This window comes from Panthera uncia, chromosome D2, assembly GCF_023721935.1.
Source record: "Panthera uncia isolate 11264 chromosome D2, Puncia_PCG_1.0, whole genome shotgun sequence".
Classification (NCBI taxonomy): Eukaryota; Metazoa; Chordata; class Mammalia; order Carnivora; family Felidae; genus Panthera; species Panthera uncia.
The window spans coordinates 71,409,802-71,424,069 of NC_064818.1; the positions used below are offsets into that span (position 1 = coordinate 71,409,802).

Consider the following 14,268-nt stretch of genomic DNA (forward strand, 5'->3'; position numbering starts at 1 on the left):
CGCGGCGGGCTCGGCCGCCGCGGCGCCGGCGCCCAGGGCCGGCAGGCTGGGCCCGCGTAGCGCCGAGCCGAGCGCGCCGGTGGCGCAGGGCGGCAGCAGCGCGGGTAGGCCGGGCGGCGACAGCAGGCGGCCCTGCTCCAGCAGCCGCAGCACGCTGCACGTGGCGGCCGTCTCCGACACCACCGAGCGCAGCTCCGAGTCCTTGCCCTGGTCTTTCTTCTGCTTCGTGCGCCGGTTCTGGAACCAGACCTTCACCTGGGCGCAGGGGCGCAGGGAGGGCGGGAGAGAGGGGCAGGGGGAGACCGGCGTCAAGGGGGGCGGGCTCCCAGGACGCGAGGGCTCCGTGAAGGTCCCTTTCCCAGCCCCAGCCCCAGCCCCAGCCCCAGCCCAGCCCCGGTCCCAGCCCCACCTCGCAGCAGTAGAGGTTGCTGGCTGGGGAGCTCCCTGGGCCACCAAGAGTTGGACACAGCTGCACTAGGCTGGGCTTCCGTGTCGTGGAAGCGGGCCTAGGCTGTCAGAGATTATAAGTAAAGTATTAAAGATGTCCGTGATCCTAACTGGAAGGAAGACCAGAAGGAATTTCACCGGGCTGCCTAGCTACCTGCATGCAGCCAGACGGGGATCATCCTGGCTTGTGAGCTCACATTTCCAGGAGAGGGGTGAGGCCTGAAGGCTGCTGTGTGGGAAGTAGGGGGTGGGTGAGGAGGAGTGTTGCTCTGTTTTGCTGGACCCAGGCCCTTGGCCCAACCAAATTTAGCCTCTGCCGCATTAGTACTGTCCAAGGCTTCAAGAGGCTGTTACTTGCTTACTGGGGTCAGACTTGGCCATTAACTAGCAGCAAGCTGGGAAGGTGGCTGTAGAAGGAATAATTTGTGCAGGATGGACTTTATAGGCCAAGCTATCTCCACCTCCTCTCTCTGCCTCTGGATTGGAGGCTCTGAGTGATACTCTTCATTTATCACCTGTTCTCCAACATGAACTTTGGAATCATGGGAGGAAGTCAGGAGGCTGAGGTGAACTAAATTCTCTCCACCAACCTCCCTCTCACTTTCTCATCTCCCTCTGCCCCCTCCTCGGGCCTACCTGGTGGCCCAGAATGGAGTTTAGCAGCTATATGGAAAGGTCTAGATTTTGTAAACCTAAGAGGGGTGGTAGTAGAGAAAACAGGAAAAAGCTATCATGCCAACTCAAACTCAAAAAGAACATCCAAGATGATCTGTCTTCAGTTCTCAGCTTTCTGCCCAGATCCCAGACCTAAAATGCTCCTTACCTGCTTCAGGGCTGGGCACAGGGAAAGAGACTGGCCCTCAGAAAGGAGTCTCCCTTACCTAGGCCAAGCTGATGCCATGCCCTCACCAGGCCCCAAAGCTCTCTGGCCCTGAAAAGTCCAGGGTCCAGAGTCTATGTGACTAACTCCAGTAACATCATGTGGATTTTATGTAAAGGAAAAGACCTAAAGCGCAGTTGGCAGTGATGGCTCCCAGGGCCCCAGATCTGCCCCTGATCCCATATATCATTGTCACAGAAGACAGGGCCTCCTAGGTGCCCAGTGGGTGCCCAGGGCTGGGAATGGGTCCAGACTCAAGGGGCAGGGTGGCCTGCCTGCACAGGCAAATCTCAGGCATGTGTGCCTTTGCAATCTAGTTGTCACCCTCAGCACCCAGGTGCCTTTGGCCCCAGCCCCATGCTTGCAGAACAGGCCTGGGTGTTGAATAAGCCTGGGGTCCCCAAAGAGGGTGGTGCCTGGAAATCTGGCCAAAATGGCGTGGCCAAGACAGGGGCAAACGTTGGTTCCTTGTGGAGCAGAAGAGGCAAGCAGGTTATTCTCAAGACTGTGATCTAAAAAGAATTCCAAAGGACAACAGTTGCGGCCTCCTGGGCTAGGCCAAGGAGGGCAGAGTGTAGGCCCTGGAAGACGTGAGGGTGTAGAGGGAAAGGAATGGTTTATGGAAGGGAAGGAGTCCTGAGGTCTTTCACCCCATCCAATCCGCCTCCCCTGGGCGTCTCTGTCCAGAGCCAGGCTGGGTACCCGGGAGGAGCCAGTTACAGAGATGGGGAGGCAGGCTTGTGCAGAGCTGTGCACGGCCTGGCCACCCGGTACCTGGGTCTCGGAGAGGTTAAGCTGCCGGGCGAGCTCGGTCCTCTCTCGGCCCACCACGTACTGGCAGCGCTGGAACTCCATCTCCAGCCGGTACAGCTGCTCCGCCGTAAAGGACGTGCGCGTCCTCTTGGGCCGGTCCAGGTCCAGGCCCTTGGGCAGGATGATCTCTCGGATGGAACCCTTGGCATCTGAGGAAGGGGAGATGTCAGCCACCGGAACCCTCCCGTCTCCTTCCACCTCCCTGGCCGGAGCTGGCTTGAGGACACGGCCGCCAGCTGCCTGCAGTCTGGGGTGGGGGATGGGGGTGGAGGGCTGCGGTCACAGCCGGGGAGCAAAGACACTGTGCGTTTTGGGGAAGCGAGGGGGCTAACTCCACACCGCTGACGAGAGGCGGAACCAGACTTGGCCTTTATAGAGGCCTCTAGACATGGGAGGAAAAAAAAAAAATGCCAAATCAGCTGATGATCCTTCAGGCCTGGGAGCCTCGGCTGCGCGGTCTGGGTCCCCTTGTAGCCTGAGGGTCTCCAAACTGACCAGGCCGGGGCCCACCGTCCCCAGCTCTGGGGCGCGTAGACCAGACTCGTCTTCCGCTGCCCCAGCGCCCCACCCCGGGGTTTCCTTCTCTCCTGAGCCGGGGCGGCGGAAGGAGGGGGGACCCGGTCTAGGCCGCCGGGGCCTGGCTATCTGCTGGCGGGGGCGGCGCGGGGCCGGGGCCGGGCCTCACCACCGCCGCCCCCCTAGCCGAGCGCAAAACGCGCAGCACAGCGGGGCCGAGTGGAGCACCGAGGCGACATCCGTGGCCCGGCGACCCAGCTCAGCCGCTTCTCCCGGCGGCGGCGGCGGCGGCGGCGGCGGCGAGTCTCAAGCGCGGCGCCGGGGCCCTCGGCCCAGCGCGCCAACTAGCCCGGCAGTAGCCGGCGTTCGGCAGCTGCTCCCCGGCTCCCGCACTGCCCTTGGGTGCACTCGGCCCGCCAGGGCGCAGGAGCCCGTAGGCAGGCTCGCGGCAGGTCCTCTGGCTCGCACAGCGCGCACTCGTCCTCCATAGTGTCCTGCTCCCTCTCCCCGACCGGAGGCCGCAGCCCGGAGCCCCGGCCGGCCCGCGCAGCTCCTAGGCTCCCCAGCAGCCCAGGAGGCGGGGCCCCTCGGGACTCGGAGGGTCGAGGCTGCAGGAGAGTGCGCGCCCCGGGTGCGAGTGCCCAGCGGCCAGCCAGACCGCGGCTGGGGGTGGGGGTGGGGGGGAGAAAGGCCAGTAACTTTCTCCGAGTTCGCAGCCGACACCTCCTCCCCGCGGGCCTGCGTCCGGAGCCGCGCGCAGCTCGGGCCCCCGAGTCCTCCCCCACAGCACACGCGCCCTGCATCCCGACCCCATTCCTACCTCGGACCAGGATCCGGCGGCAGTAATCCGGATCGGCAGTCGAATTGGATTTACTTTTGTTACAATCTTCCGCGGCGCCCGACGCGGAGAAGGCGCCCTGCGACTCCTTTAGGAAAGCGGCGGGGAGGCTCGCCTCCGCACCCTTGCTCTCCCGGCTCTCCTTGTGCGCGTTCTTCGAGACCCGGGCACCCTCTGCGTCCGAGTGGCACCGAACGTCCATTTTGTCTGGTTTCCCGAACATGGGGGGGGGGGGGAAAAAAAAAAAAAAAAAAAAAAAAGAAGGGGGGAAAAAAAAAGAAAAAAAAAAGAAAAAAAAAACAACAAAAAAAGGAGGCGCCGCGGGCACAAAACCCTACAAAGGAGCTCCTGCGCCCAGCCCAGAGAGAGGCAAGCGGCAAGAATGAATGTCCCCGCGGGGCGGCTGCGGCGACCGCGGGCGGGTCAGCGGCGACCGGCGAGTGGCGCGCTCGCGGAGAGGCGGCGGGTCTGATCCAGGATCCCGATGGAGCCGCGGCGAGGCCGCCTCGTCAGCGTCCGCGTCCTCTGAGCACGTCCAGTGTCCCCAGCCTGGCGATCAGGTAGCAAGCAGAGCAACTCCGAAATGCTGCGGCTCCCGCCTGTGGCTGAGACGGCGACTTCTACTCGTCCGACACCCGCGGGGACGCACACTCGCTGTTGCAATTGATTACGGGTAATTTCGCAGCCCCCACGTTTCGGTTACCTCATGAATACACTAAATTGTTTGGATAATATATCAGATCGTAATGGATGGTTTCTGTCCTTGTCCCCAATCAAGTAGGGGTTTAGCCAGTGAATAAACGGAAATGACTGGTCTTGCTTTCAGGAAACACACAATCAAAGACCCACACTTCCAGAAAAACTTTTGACAAGATTCATCCTGAATTGTTAGTACCATTAGCAGGCATTATTAACTTTCCCTTTGCCTTTGACCCTCCTGCTCACATACTGGCTAGAGGGGTTTTCTGCACACTCGACAGATAGAGCTGAATGAGGGAGGAGGGGGGAGGGAAAGAGAAACCAACAAAAACCCTCGCACACCCTGCTGCAGAAGAAAGAGGTTGCCTCTAGGGGGAAAAGAGGGGGGGGGAGTAAAAGTTTTCCCAAAAAGTGTCTCCCCCGAACTCTAAAAGCCAAGCTTTCGTCCCAAATAACTCCTCCTTAACACACCTCGACGCTGACAGCCATCTTAAACGGCCACCTCTCTTCATTTAGTGTTCCCGTTGGATTTTTTCACGCTTGCACCTCCGGTCAGCCCTGAGGCAGCCCATTCAAAGGGCAGCTTTGTACTCAGAGTCCAGCAGGAGAGAGGGGGGGAGAGGGAGAGAGCCGAGAAAATCTCAACTGTGAGATCTGCTTCAAAAAAAAAAAAAAAAAAAAGTTTTCCCCTAGCTATTTCATTGTCTCTGCTACAATATCTTTGAGAAAAGCAACAGCCAGTAATCCAATAAGAGCATTGATTAGGCTACAATGATTCAATTCAAGCGCATGGCCTTGTGCAAGGAGCATGCTCCAGCCCTTCTCGTCACCTTGCCGGGGCAGAAGCCCTCTCCACGCCGCTCTCCCCATTCATTCCTTTATGGGAAATGCGGAGCAAAAGGAGTGAAAGATGGCAATTATCTAATTGGACTATTAACAAACAGTCCTCTGAGTGCGGCGGTCTGGCGTGGCTCCTGGGCGGGGGAAGGGCCGTGTTCCCTGCCCTCATTCACAAAGAGTGCAGGGGCCGGGGAGGAAAGGGGGTTTTTTAAAGGGAGTGGGGTGGCGGGGGGTTGGGGGGGGGCGAGAGGAGAGGTGGGAGGTTTGGCTGAGAATTTTTCCACACAATTCCCAGAATGGGGGCGGAGGCGGGCGGGGAAGAGGAGGGGGCTGGGGGCGGGGGTGCCGGCGAGAGGGTGGGAGAGAAGGAGGGAGAGGGGGTGCGAGTGTGTGCGGTTTGCTCCGAGGGGCTCCCGCCCGCCGCCCGGCGCGCTCCGCCCGCCCCGCGGTCCTGCCGCCCCGCCGCCACCCCGCTCGACCCCGCGGAACGTCCGCGAGTGGGAGGGGCCTCTGAGCGGGGTCCTTCGCCCCTTCCCCTCCCCCGCCGCCCCTACCCCCTCCCCCTCGGGCCCATCGGAGGACCCAAGCTCGGTCCGGTTCCGGAAGCCACCTCTGGCCGTGGACAGGCAGACCTTGGGCTTCTACTTTATTTGAGTGTGTGTGTGTGTGTGTGTGTGTGTGTGTGTGTGTGAGATTGTCCTGAGCTACTCTCCGCAGGGAGGCGGGTTTCCCGGGGCCCGACAGACGGGTGGCCTGTCAGTCCTCTCGAGCTGTCGCCAGCTGGGCCTCCGGATGGACAGTGCCTTTGATTCCGCGCTCTGCCGGGTGGTTCGGTGGGGCCGGGTGACTGGAGAGCGGGACGTGTCCTTGCAGCCGCCCTGGCCTAAAGACGTAGAGTGGGATGGAGACAAAATCCAGCAAACTCTCCAGTTACTTCCCGCCAGGCACAAACGCCGTGTTGGCGCCCCGAGGCCGCGAGGGCTCCGCTCCCCAGCCCCTCCTGCGGGCGAAAGGCGCTGTCGCCGGGTCTTGGCTCCCCTTACCGCGTAGACAGTGCAGGGCCCTGGGATTCGGGTCCTCCCAAAGGGGATCCGGGCGGTGGATGGAGCCCGCCTTTCCCTGTAGAGCTCGGCCAGAGGCAGTTCCTGGGGCCTCCTTAGGTGAGGAGACGATGGGGTCCCAAATCCTGGCCTGTGGCCCTTCCCTGTCATACCCTCAGACAGCTGGCCCGGGCCCTTTCCCAACCTCCCCGAGTCCCTTGCGCAGGAGGATTTGCCGCCCACCTCGAGAGACCTGGGGGCCGTGGAAAGTCCCAGACCCAAGCCTTGGCCCCAGTGGGGGCCACCTTGGTGGGGAGGGGGGTGTGTGGCTCCGGGTCCCTCATCGCTCCCAGCTGAGCCGCCTCCTCCTTTCTGCCAAAGCTACTGAGGCCCGTGAAACCCACGCTGATACCTGCAGTGTCGGGTCAGAGGCCCAGAAAAAAGTCTTTTAAAATAAGAATACTCAGTCCACCGCCTCTTCTGTTAGGTGGAGGAGGGGAACCGGCCAGGGAGCGAACTGCGACCCTTAGAAAAGTCCAGCGCGGTGGGCAGTGGTGGCCCAGGGAGGTCCGGAGCTGTATATCCGGCACTGGAGGATACACCAAGGTAAGGCCGAATCCCAAATAAGGATTTGAGGTTGGGCATCAGAGACACTTGCCCCTCCCTTCCGGGGAATAACAGTGGCACATTTTGTTCTAAGTGGGAACTGTTTATTGAGTAGTCACGTAGGGGTGCTTGAACTCATTTAATTTTCTTAACCCCTCCATCAGGAAGGTTAATCATATCCCAGTTTTATAGATGAAAAAAAACAAAGGCTCAGAGAGGTTCCCTAACTTGCCCCAGTCACACAGCTGGCAAGTGCAGAATTTGAACTCCAAGGTATTTACACTCTTCTTTAGCAACCCTGCAGGGCTTTGCCCTTTTTATTCCTGCTTTGAGTTTTTGAAATCTCCGGGTGCTCACGACAGGTACCCAAGGTACAGAGCAATGACCTTAAGGTCAATCCCAGGAATCGTGATGACTAAGCATCAGTTTTCATGGATTTTATCAGAACAGCATGAAATGCAAATGGAAACATGAACTTCTCGTTTGTGATAATGCTATTTATTTCTAGCCATGAGCATTTCTTAGGAGTCTATCACTGCCCCCCACCCCCACCCCTACATCAGCTGCCCTGAAGTGAATAAAATAGTTTCCTGGATCCAAACCTACTGAATGAATATCTGAGAGCTGTGTCCAGGAATGCGCATTTTTAGCTGCCTCACAGGGGATCTTTCCACAAATTAAGGTGGGAGAACTGCACCTTTTCTTTCTTTTTTAATGTTTATTTATTTCTGAGAGAGAGAGAGAGAGAGAGAGAGAGAGAGAGAGAGAACAAGCAGGGGAGGGGCAGACAGAGAGGGAGACAGAGGACCCGAAGCAGGTTCTGCCCTGACAGCAGAGAGCCCGATGTGGGACTCGAACCCACAAACCGTGAGATCATGACCTGACCTGAAGTCTGATGCTTAACCAACTGAGCCACCCAGGCACCCCAAGAACTGCACCTTTTAAAGTTGGGTAAAGTTGGGGGGGCTCTGCTAAGTTTCATGAGAGCTGGGACGTCTTTTCCCCCCACTTACTGGAAATGTAAAGGCTTATTGGAGAAGGGAAGAAATTGGGGTCTTATGGGAACACACCTAGTTTAATTAAGCAGACATTTACCAAGAGTCTAGAGGTGTCGGGACCAGGGCTGGATCCAGGATGGGAGCTGAAGCATCTGGGTCTCTTTACAGCTTCATGTGCAAACCCTTTACGGAGAGAACTCATGGGCCCCAGCTCCTCGTGGCTTGGGGTTGACAGCACAAGCGATGCCTCTCTATGTTCTGAGCCCTTGAAGTGACCAAATTCAATAAAGAAACATTCAACCCATAACCTGGTTTTGCTTTTTGTTATGCATAGTACTTTGTGTGTGTGTGTGTGTGTGTGTGTGTAAGAGAGAGAGAGAGAGAGAGAGACAGAGAGAGACAGCGAGAGACAGCGAGAGAGACTGGATTAAAATTCTGTGGGCATCCATCCAGAAAAACCATGACAGGTTTCTGAGAGGACACAGTGGAGGACGGAAGCCCTAGGATGGAAATTTCAGAGAAGCAGCTGTGACTCCCAGAAACTAAAGCTGTGTGTCCACTGGGAGAGAAAGGAGAGAGAACTCAATCAATTATTTGGATAATCTGAGACAAGCCTGCACTACACAACCCATGAAGACACAGGGCTGCTCCAGGTAAAAGTGGTTTAATCCCATGACTAAATTTGCCTCCCTCCCCAGAGTCCCCTCCCCAAACGCCCCCCCCCCATCACTGTCTGCAGGTGCAGACAGACCCAGAATAGAACTGTAGAGCTGGAAGGAGTTTTTAGAGATCATCTATTCCATAACCTTCATTTGACTTGACAGATGAGGAAAATGAGCCTGGGAAGACAAAGCAACTTGTTAAGGATTAGACAACTAGTTAGTGGGGGCATCTGTGCGGCAATCCTGGTCTCCCGACTTAAAGCTACACCCCCACCAGCACCCAGTCTTCCCAGAACCTGAACAAGATGAATGCTCTCTCTGGGATTGGGTGAAATGATGCCATATAAATGAACTAAATCACAATCAGAGTCTTGAGGGTGCTTTTCACATGCCTTGCCTCCGCCCTGTCACCCCACCTGAAAGCAGGATCAGAGATAGTACATACACAGTGCTTTCCTTCCTACTTTCATTTTTTTTTTTTTAATTTCAGGAAGATGTAGGAGGGGAAAATATGCTGGCAGAAAATCTGAGATTTTCTTAGATTATGAGGGGTTTGGGACAGCATAACTTAATGTCTGAGACATCATTTTAAAAGGAACTGCATCGGAGGAGATAATACAACCCGAAATTAAGTTTCTGTGACAATGAATCAGGGCACCTGATAATAATGACTAAAAACGAGAATACCTGGCATTTATGCAGATATTGTCATCCCAGCCAAAGTTTCATGTGGTGATGAATTCAATTTTATCTAATTGCCATCATCCCCATTTCACAGGAGGAGGTCAAGACACTGGAGAAGCAAATTAATTAAGAACTGATGCTGAAACCTGGTACAGCCACTCTGGAGAACAGTATGGAAGTTCCTTAAAAAAAAAGTTAAAAATAGAACTACCTATGATCCAACAATTGCACTACTAGGTATTTACCCAAAGAATACAAAAGTACTAATTCAAAGGGATACGTGCACCCTGATGTTTAAAGTATCATTATCTATTATAGCCAAACTATGGAAGCAGCCCGAGTGTCCGTTGACTGAGGAATGGATAAAGATGTGATACATATCGACAACGGAATATTACTCAGCCACCAAAAAGAATGAAATCTTGCCATTTGCAGTGATGTGGATGGGGCTAGAGAGCATAATGCTAATCGAAATAAGAGTAAGACAAATACCATATGATTTCACTCCTGTGTAGAATTTAAGAAACAAAACAAAGGGATAAAAGAGAGAAAAAGGAGCAAACCGAAAAACAGACTCTTAACTCTAGAGAACAAACTGATGGTTACCAGAGGGGGAGGCGGGTGGGGGGATGAGTTAAATAAGTGATGGGGCTTAAGGACGACATTTGCTCTGATGAGCACCAGGTGTCCTATGGAGGTGTTACTATAGGTGAACTGGAATTTCTTTTCTTTTCTTTTTAAGATTTTTGAATTAATTTGTTTTGAGAGAGAAAGATAGAGTGAGAGGGAGCATTTACATGCATGCAAGGTAGGGAGGGGCAGAGATTGAGAGAGAGAAAGAGAGAGGGAGAATCCCATGCATGCTCCACACTGTCAGTGCAGAGCCCCATCTGGGGCTTGAACCCAGGACCCATGAGATCATGACCCGAGCCCAAATCAAGAGTCAGATGCTTAAACAACTGAGCTTTCCAGGTGCCCCCCTTTTTTTTAAGTTTTATTTATTTAAGTAATCTCTGTACCCCATGTGGGGCTCAAACTAATGACCCCAAGATCAAGAATTGCACGCTTACTTACTAGGTAGGTGACCTTAGGCTCGTTACTTTGCTTCTCTGTGACTCAGTAGCAAAGTAAGGTTAGCGCCAGTATCTGTAAGGCTATTATGTAACAGAAGTAAAGTGCTTACTTAGAACAGTGCTTGGGGCGCCTGGGTGGCGCAGTCGGTTAAGCGTCCGACTTCAGCCAGGTCACGATCTCGCGGTCCGTGAGTTCGAGCCCCGCGTCAGGCTCTGGGCTGATGGCTCGGAGCCTGGAGCCTGTTTCCGATTCTGTGTCTCCCTCTCTCTCTGCCCCTCCCCCGTTCATGCTCTGTCTCTCTCTGTCCCAAAAATAAATAAAAAACGTTAAAAAAAAAAATTAAAAAAAAAAAAAAAAGAACAGTGCTTGCCACACAATGAACACTCAATAAATATTTAACTAGCATCTTTCTTCCAGCACCTTCCATGGGGCTAGCACTGTGTTAGGTAGAATCACAGATAGCAAGAAGGAATCAAGAGTCGGCCAGAGTAATCGAAAGGTCCAGATAGTGACGGGCAAAGCATCTACTACAATCGAGAATAGGTTGGCATCATGTTGACTCAGTACAATCTGACAGTAATAAGCAACTACTATTTATCAAGGACTTACCCACTGCTATTATCTCATTTCATTTTTGTAACAACCCTGTGTGTAGCCATTGTGTTGGATTACAAATGGCCATAAATTGTTTGGCATTTCTTCCATCAAGAGGTGGCATCTATTTTCCCCTTTGCTGAATTTGGCTGGCTTTGTGACATGCTTTGATCAATAGAGTGACGTGGAAGTGACACGTTGCCATTTCTGGGGGTAGGTCTTTTTTTTTCTTAGTGTTTATTTTATTTATTTTGAGAGAGAGAGAGAGCGTGCATGCACACGAGAGTGGTGGAGGAGCAGAGAGAGGGAGAGAGAGACTCCCAAACAGGTTCTGCATCATCAGCATGGAGCACAATGCAGGGCTCGATCTCACAAACTGTGAGATCGTGACCTGAGCCAACATCAAGAGTCAGATGCTTAACCCACTGAGCCACTCAGGCACCCCAGCAGCTAGGTCTTAAAGAGCCCTGGTAGCTTCTGTTCTTGCTTTCTTGGAACCCAGCTGCCATGCTTTATGGAAGTGAGTCTAGCCTGCTAGAGGAAGAAAGTCCATATAGAAAACTAAGTGCCCCAGCCGATAGCATCAACTGAGTGAGACCATCTTAGATGGTCCAGCCCAGTGGAACTTCCAGCTGAATGCAACTTTATAAGGGATCCTGACAATGTCATGTGAAACAGAGATGAGCCATCCATTGTGAACCCTGTTCAAATGGCGGAATCTTGAAAAAAATACATGGTTGTTGTTTTCAGCTACTAAACTTTGGGTGCCATAAGTAACTTGAAACACTCATATTACAGGTGAGAAACTGAGACTCAGAGAGTCTAAGCAACGTGTCTGTGGTCTCACAGCTGAGCAGTGGTATAGCCTGGATTCAAACCCGGGACCATCCCATATCCAAATCCATGCTCTTGACCAAGGAATTATATAGTGCCTCCTATGAAATAAGCAAATTCTTTTTTTATTTAAAAAAATTTTTTTTTCAACGTTTTTTATTTATTTTTGGGACAGAGAGAGACAGAGCATGAACGGGGGAGGGGCAGAGAGAGAGGGAGACACAGAATCGGAAACAGGCTCCAGGCTCCGAGCCATCGGCCCAGAGCCTGACGTGGGGCTCGAACTCACGGACCGCGAGATCGTGACCTGGCTGAAGTCGGACGCTTAACCGACTGCGCCACCCAGGCGCCCCGCAAATTCTTTTTTTTAAAGTTTATTTATTTATTCTGAGACAGCGAAAGTGAGTTGGGAGGGGCAGAGAGAGAGGGAGAGAAAGAATGCCAAGCAGGCTTCGCACTGTCAGCACAGAGCCCTATGTGGGGCTTGAACCCGTGAGATCATGACCTCAGCCAAAGATGGTCACTTAACTGACTGAGCCACCCAGGCACCCCTGCAATAACCAAATTCTAAAGAATAACTCATATGTTCATTTTTCTTCTTTCTCTATTTAGACATTACAAGAGGGAGGCTGCACGCATTAAGGACATAGCATTGTCACTCTTAAGACCGTAGAGAATCAAAGTGTTAGAGCCAGTAATGGAACAAAGGTGGTCTTTGCTGAGATCCTCATCATTTTTGGAAAATCAAATCGGGCCGTCTCACTGGGATATGGGTACAGAGCCCTGAATTGTTTTCTCATTTTATTAAAAAAAAAAAAAGGATGCAAATGAACATGTTCTGCTCTCACCTTTAGGAAATCAGAGCAACATTAACACTTAGGGTGGTAAATAAAAAATGGCAACAGGTGGTTCCTTGGCTCTGAAATTCTCCAGGCGGAGCATTCTGAGAGAAGGAAAAGAAAGGTTGATTTTATTACAACACTTCTGGGTCACAGAGAACTTTGAGGTTTTCCAGGAAAACTGGCTTATAAATTTGTATCTTTCTAACAGGAACACATTTGTGTTTCAAAGCATCTTTAAACCCATCATTTTCTAAAGTTCCTTTTTGCCTGAAAAGCTGCTGGAGCCATTTATTTAACAGGCAGGAGACACCTACTCTGTGTAGTCTTTAAGAACTCCTTGTTTCAAAAGCAGAAAGTGTTTTTGTTTCAGTGGGCAGGAACACTGGCCCAGAAGTCACTCACCCTGTAAACCTCCCTCCCATCCAGAAAGAGAGCCACAACTGAAAGGGGATGAAGGTAAGGTCACTGAGCAGTTAAGATGATGTATCACAGGGTCTGTAAACTACAACTGGGTTTTTTTTTGCTCATAGAAGATCTTCTCAGTCACTCCTTCGAAGCCTATTTACTCTTATTTTCTACCTAATTCTAACGAGCCTAACTCTCCCATTGCCTAGGTTGCAAAAGATTAGAGGCATCAGATGGGAAAGTAAGGTACTGCTTGAGGCAGGAATCTTGGAGAGAGAGAGAGAGAGAGAAAGAGAGAGAGAGAGAGCACGCAAACACACCAAGTGAGTCAAACACTATCACAATCTGGGGTTACTTTGCTTAGACACAACTAACCCTGACCTCATGTGTTCTTGAGGGCGTGAAAGCCACAGAATGCAATGTACCATGGGTATTCAGGGAAACGGCCCCCAAAGGTTAAATTGCATTTTTGTTTAAGAAGGCAAAGAAGCATATAAAACCATTGAGGGACATTTTAACATCAAATAAATGTAGAAAAATTACATGTGTCACACTGTATCTAGTCAGGGAGATGTCACTGTAATTTTGAAAGGCAAAAACTATTCCTATGTGCCAGCAGTGCAAGTAACACAGACTTCTCTTTATTCACTACTCAAAGGTGGCCAAGGTGAGCTATTTAACCCAGGAATACAGAACTGAGCATGGGCATATTTTTATCCCCAGATAGTTTGTGTTCGATCCATTGCAACACAGTCCACGGCGGCGGGGGGGGGGGGGGGGGGGCGGTGGCAAAGAATGCAGGAAGGTGAAATGACTCAACTAAGGCCACTCAGCAAAACCGTTAGCCCAGGCAAATCAAGGGGACCAAGAGGGAGGGAATGCCTCCTACCTGGTGGGCTCTTGTTAGCATTTGCAAAGGGAGGAAAGGGAATCCAAAGACTATGAGCTATCTGCGAGAAGCATTTGTTCTTGGGTTTTTCCAAGACTCTCAGCTACAACAGAAGCCGAGGAACCGTGGTCCCAGGGACGCCAGTGGGCTGTAACTGGTGTTGGAGCCCAATGCGACCCAAAAGGCAGGCTGACGCGCTCTCCGTGAAATGAAGCAGCAGTCGGAACTCACGTGCACCCGGCGTGATGGCAGGGGACGACATTTGCGCAGGAGGGATGTTACAAAGTGTGTTGAGAAACTCCTAATACTGCGGCTTAGTATTTCCACAGCACTCTCCCTCTTCAAAAGTGCTTTACAAACATTAACTAATTAAACCAGCACGACTTCTGGAAGGGAAAATTGGGCCTCTGCAATCTGTTTGAATTATCTGAAAAAGCTAATACCATGAAGATATAATGTTCATGAAGAGGAGTACACAGAACTGTAAACAGCTTTGGGAGGGATTAGGTATCCAAGTTTGGCGGTGGCATTGGAGAGCCCCGGAAGCTGTTTATGGCAACATTGTGTCACTCGCACAACAGCACCGATGGAAGAGCAAGATGCAGAC

The 14,268-nt window shown here is 52.5% G+C and overlaps 1 protein-coding gene across 1 annotated transcript in view; it reads right to left on the reverse strand.

Annotated features, from left to right (window-relative positions):
• Positions 1 to 3,717, reverse strand: part of VAX1 (ventral anterior homeobox 1) — a 4,415-nt gene extending 698 nt beyond the window's left edge. The window contains exons 1-3 of the mRNA XM_049646524.1: positions 3,477 to 3,717; positions 2,102 to 2,289; positions 2 to 255 (exon numbers count right to left, since the gene is read on the reverse strand). Of these exons, the coding sequence (XP_049502481.1) occupies positions 2 to 255; positions 2,102 to 2,289; positions 3,477 to 3,717 (683 nt within the window). The remainder of the gene's footprint in view (position 1; positions 256 to 2,101; positions 2,290 to 3,476) is intronic.
• Positions 3,718 to 14,268: the final 10,551 nt, after the last annotated feature.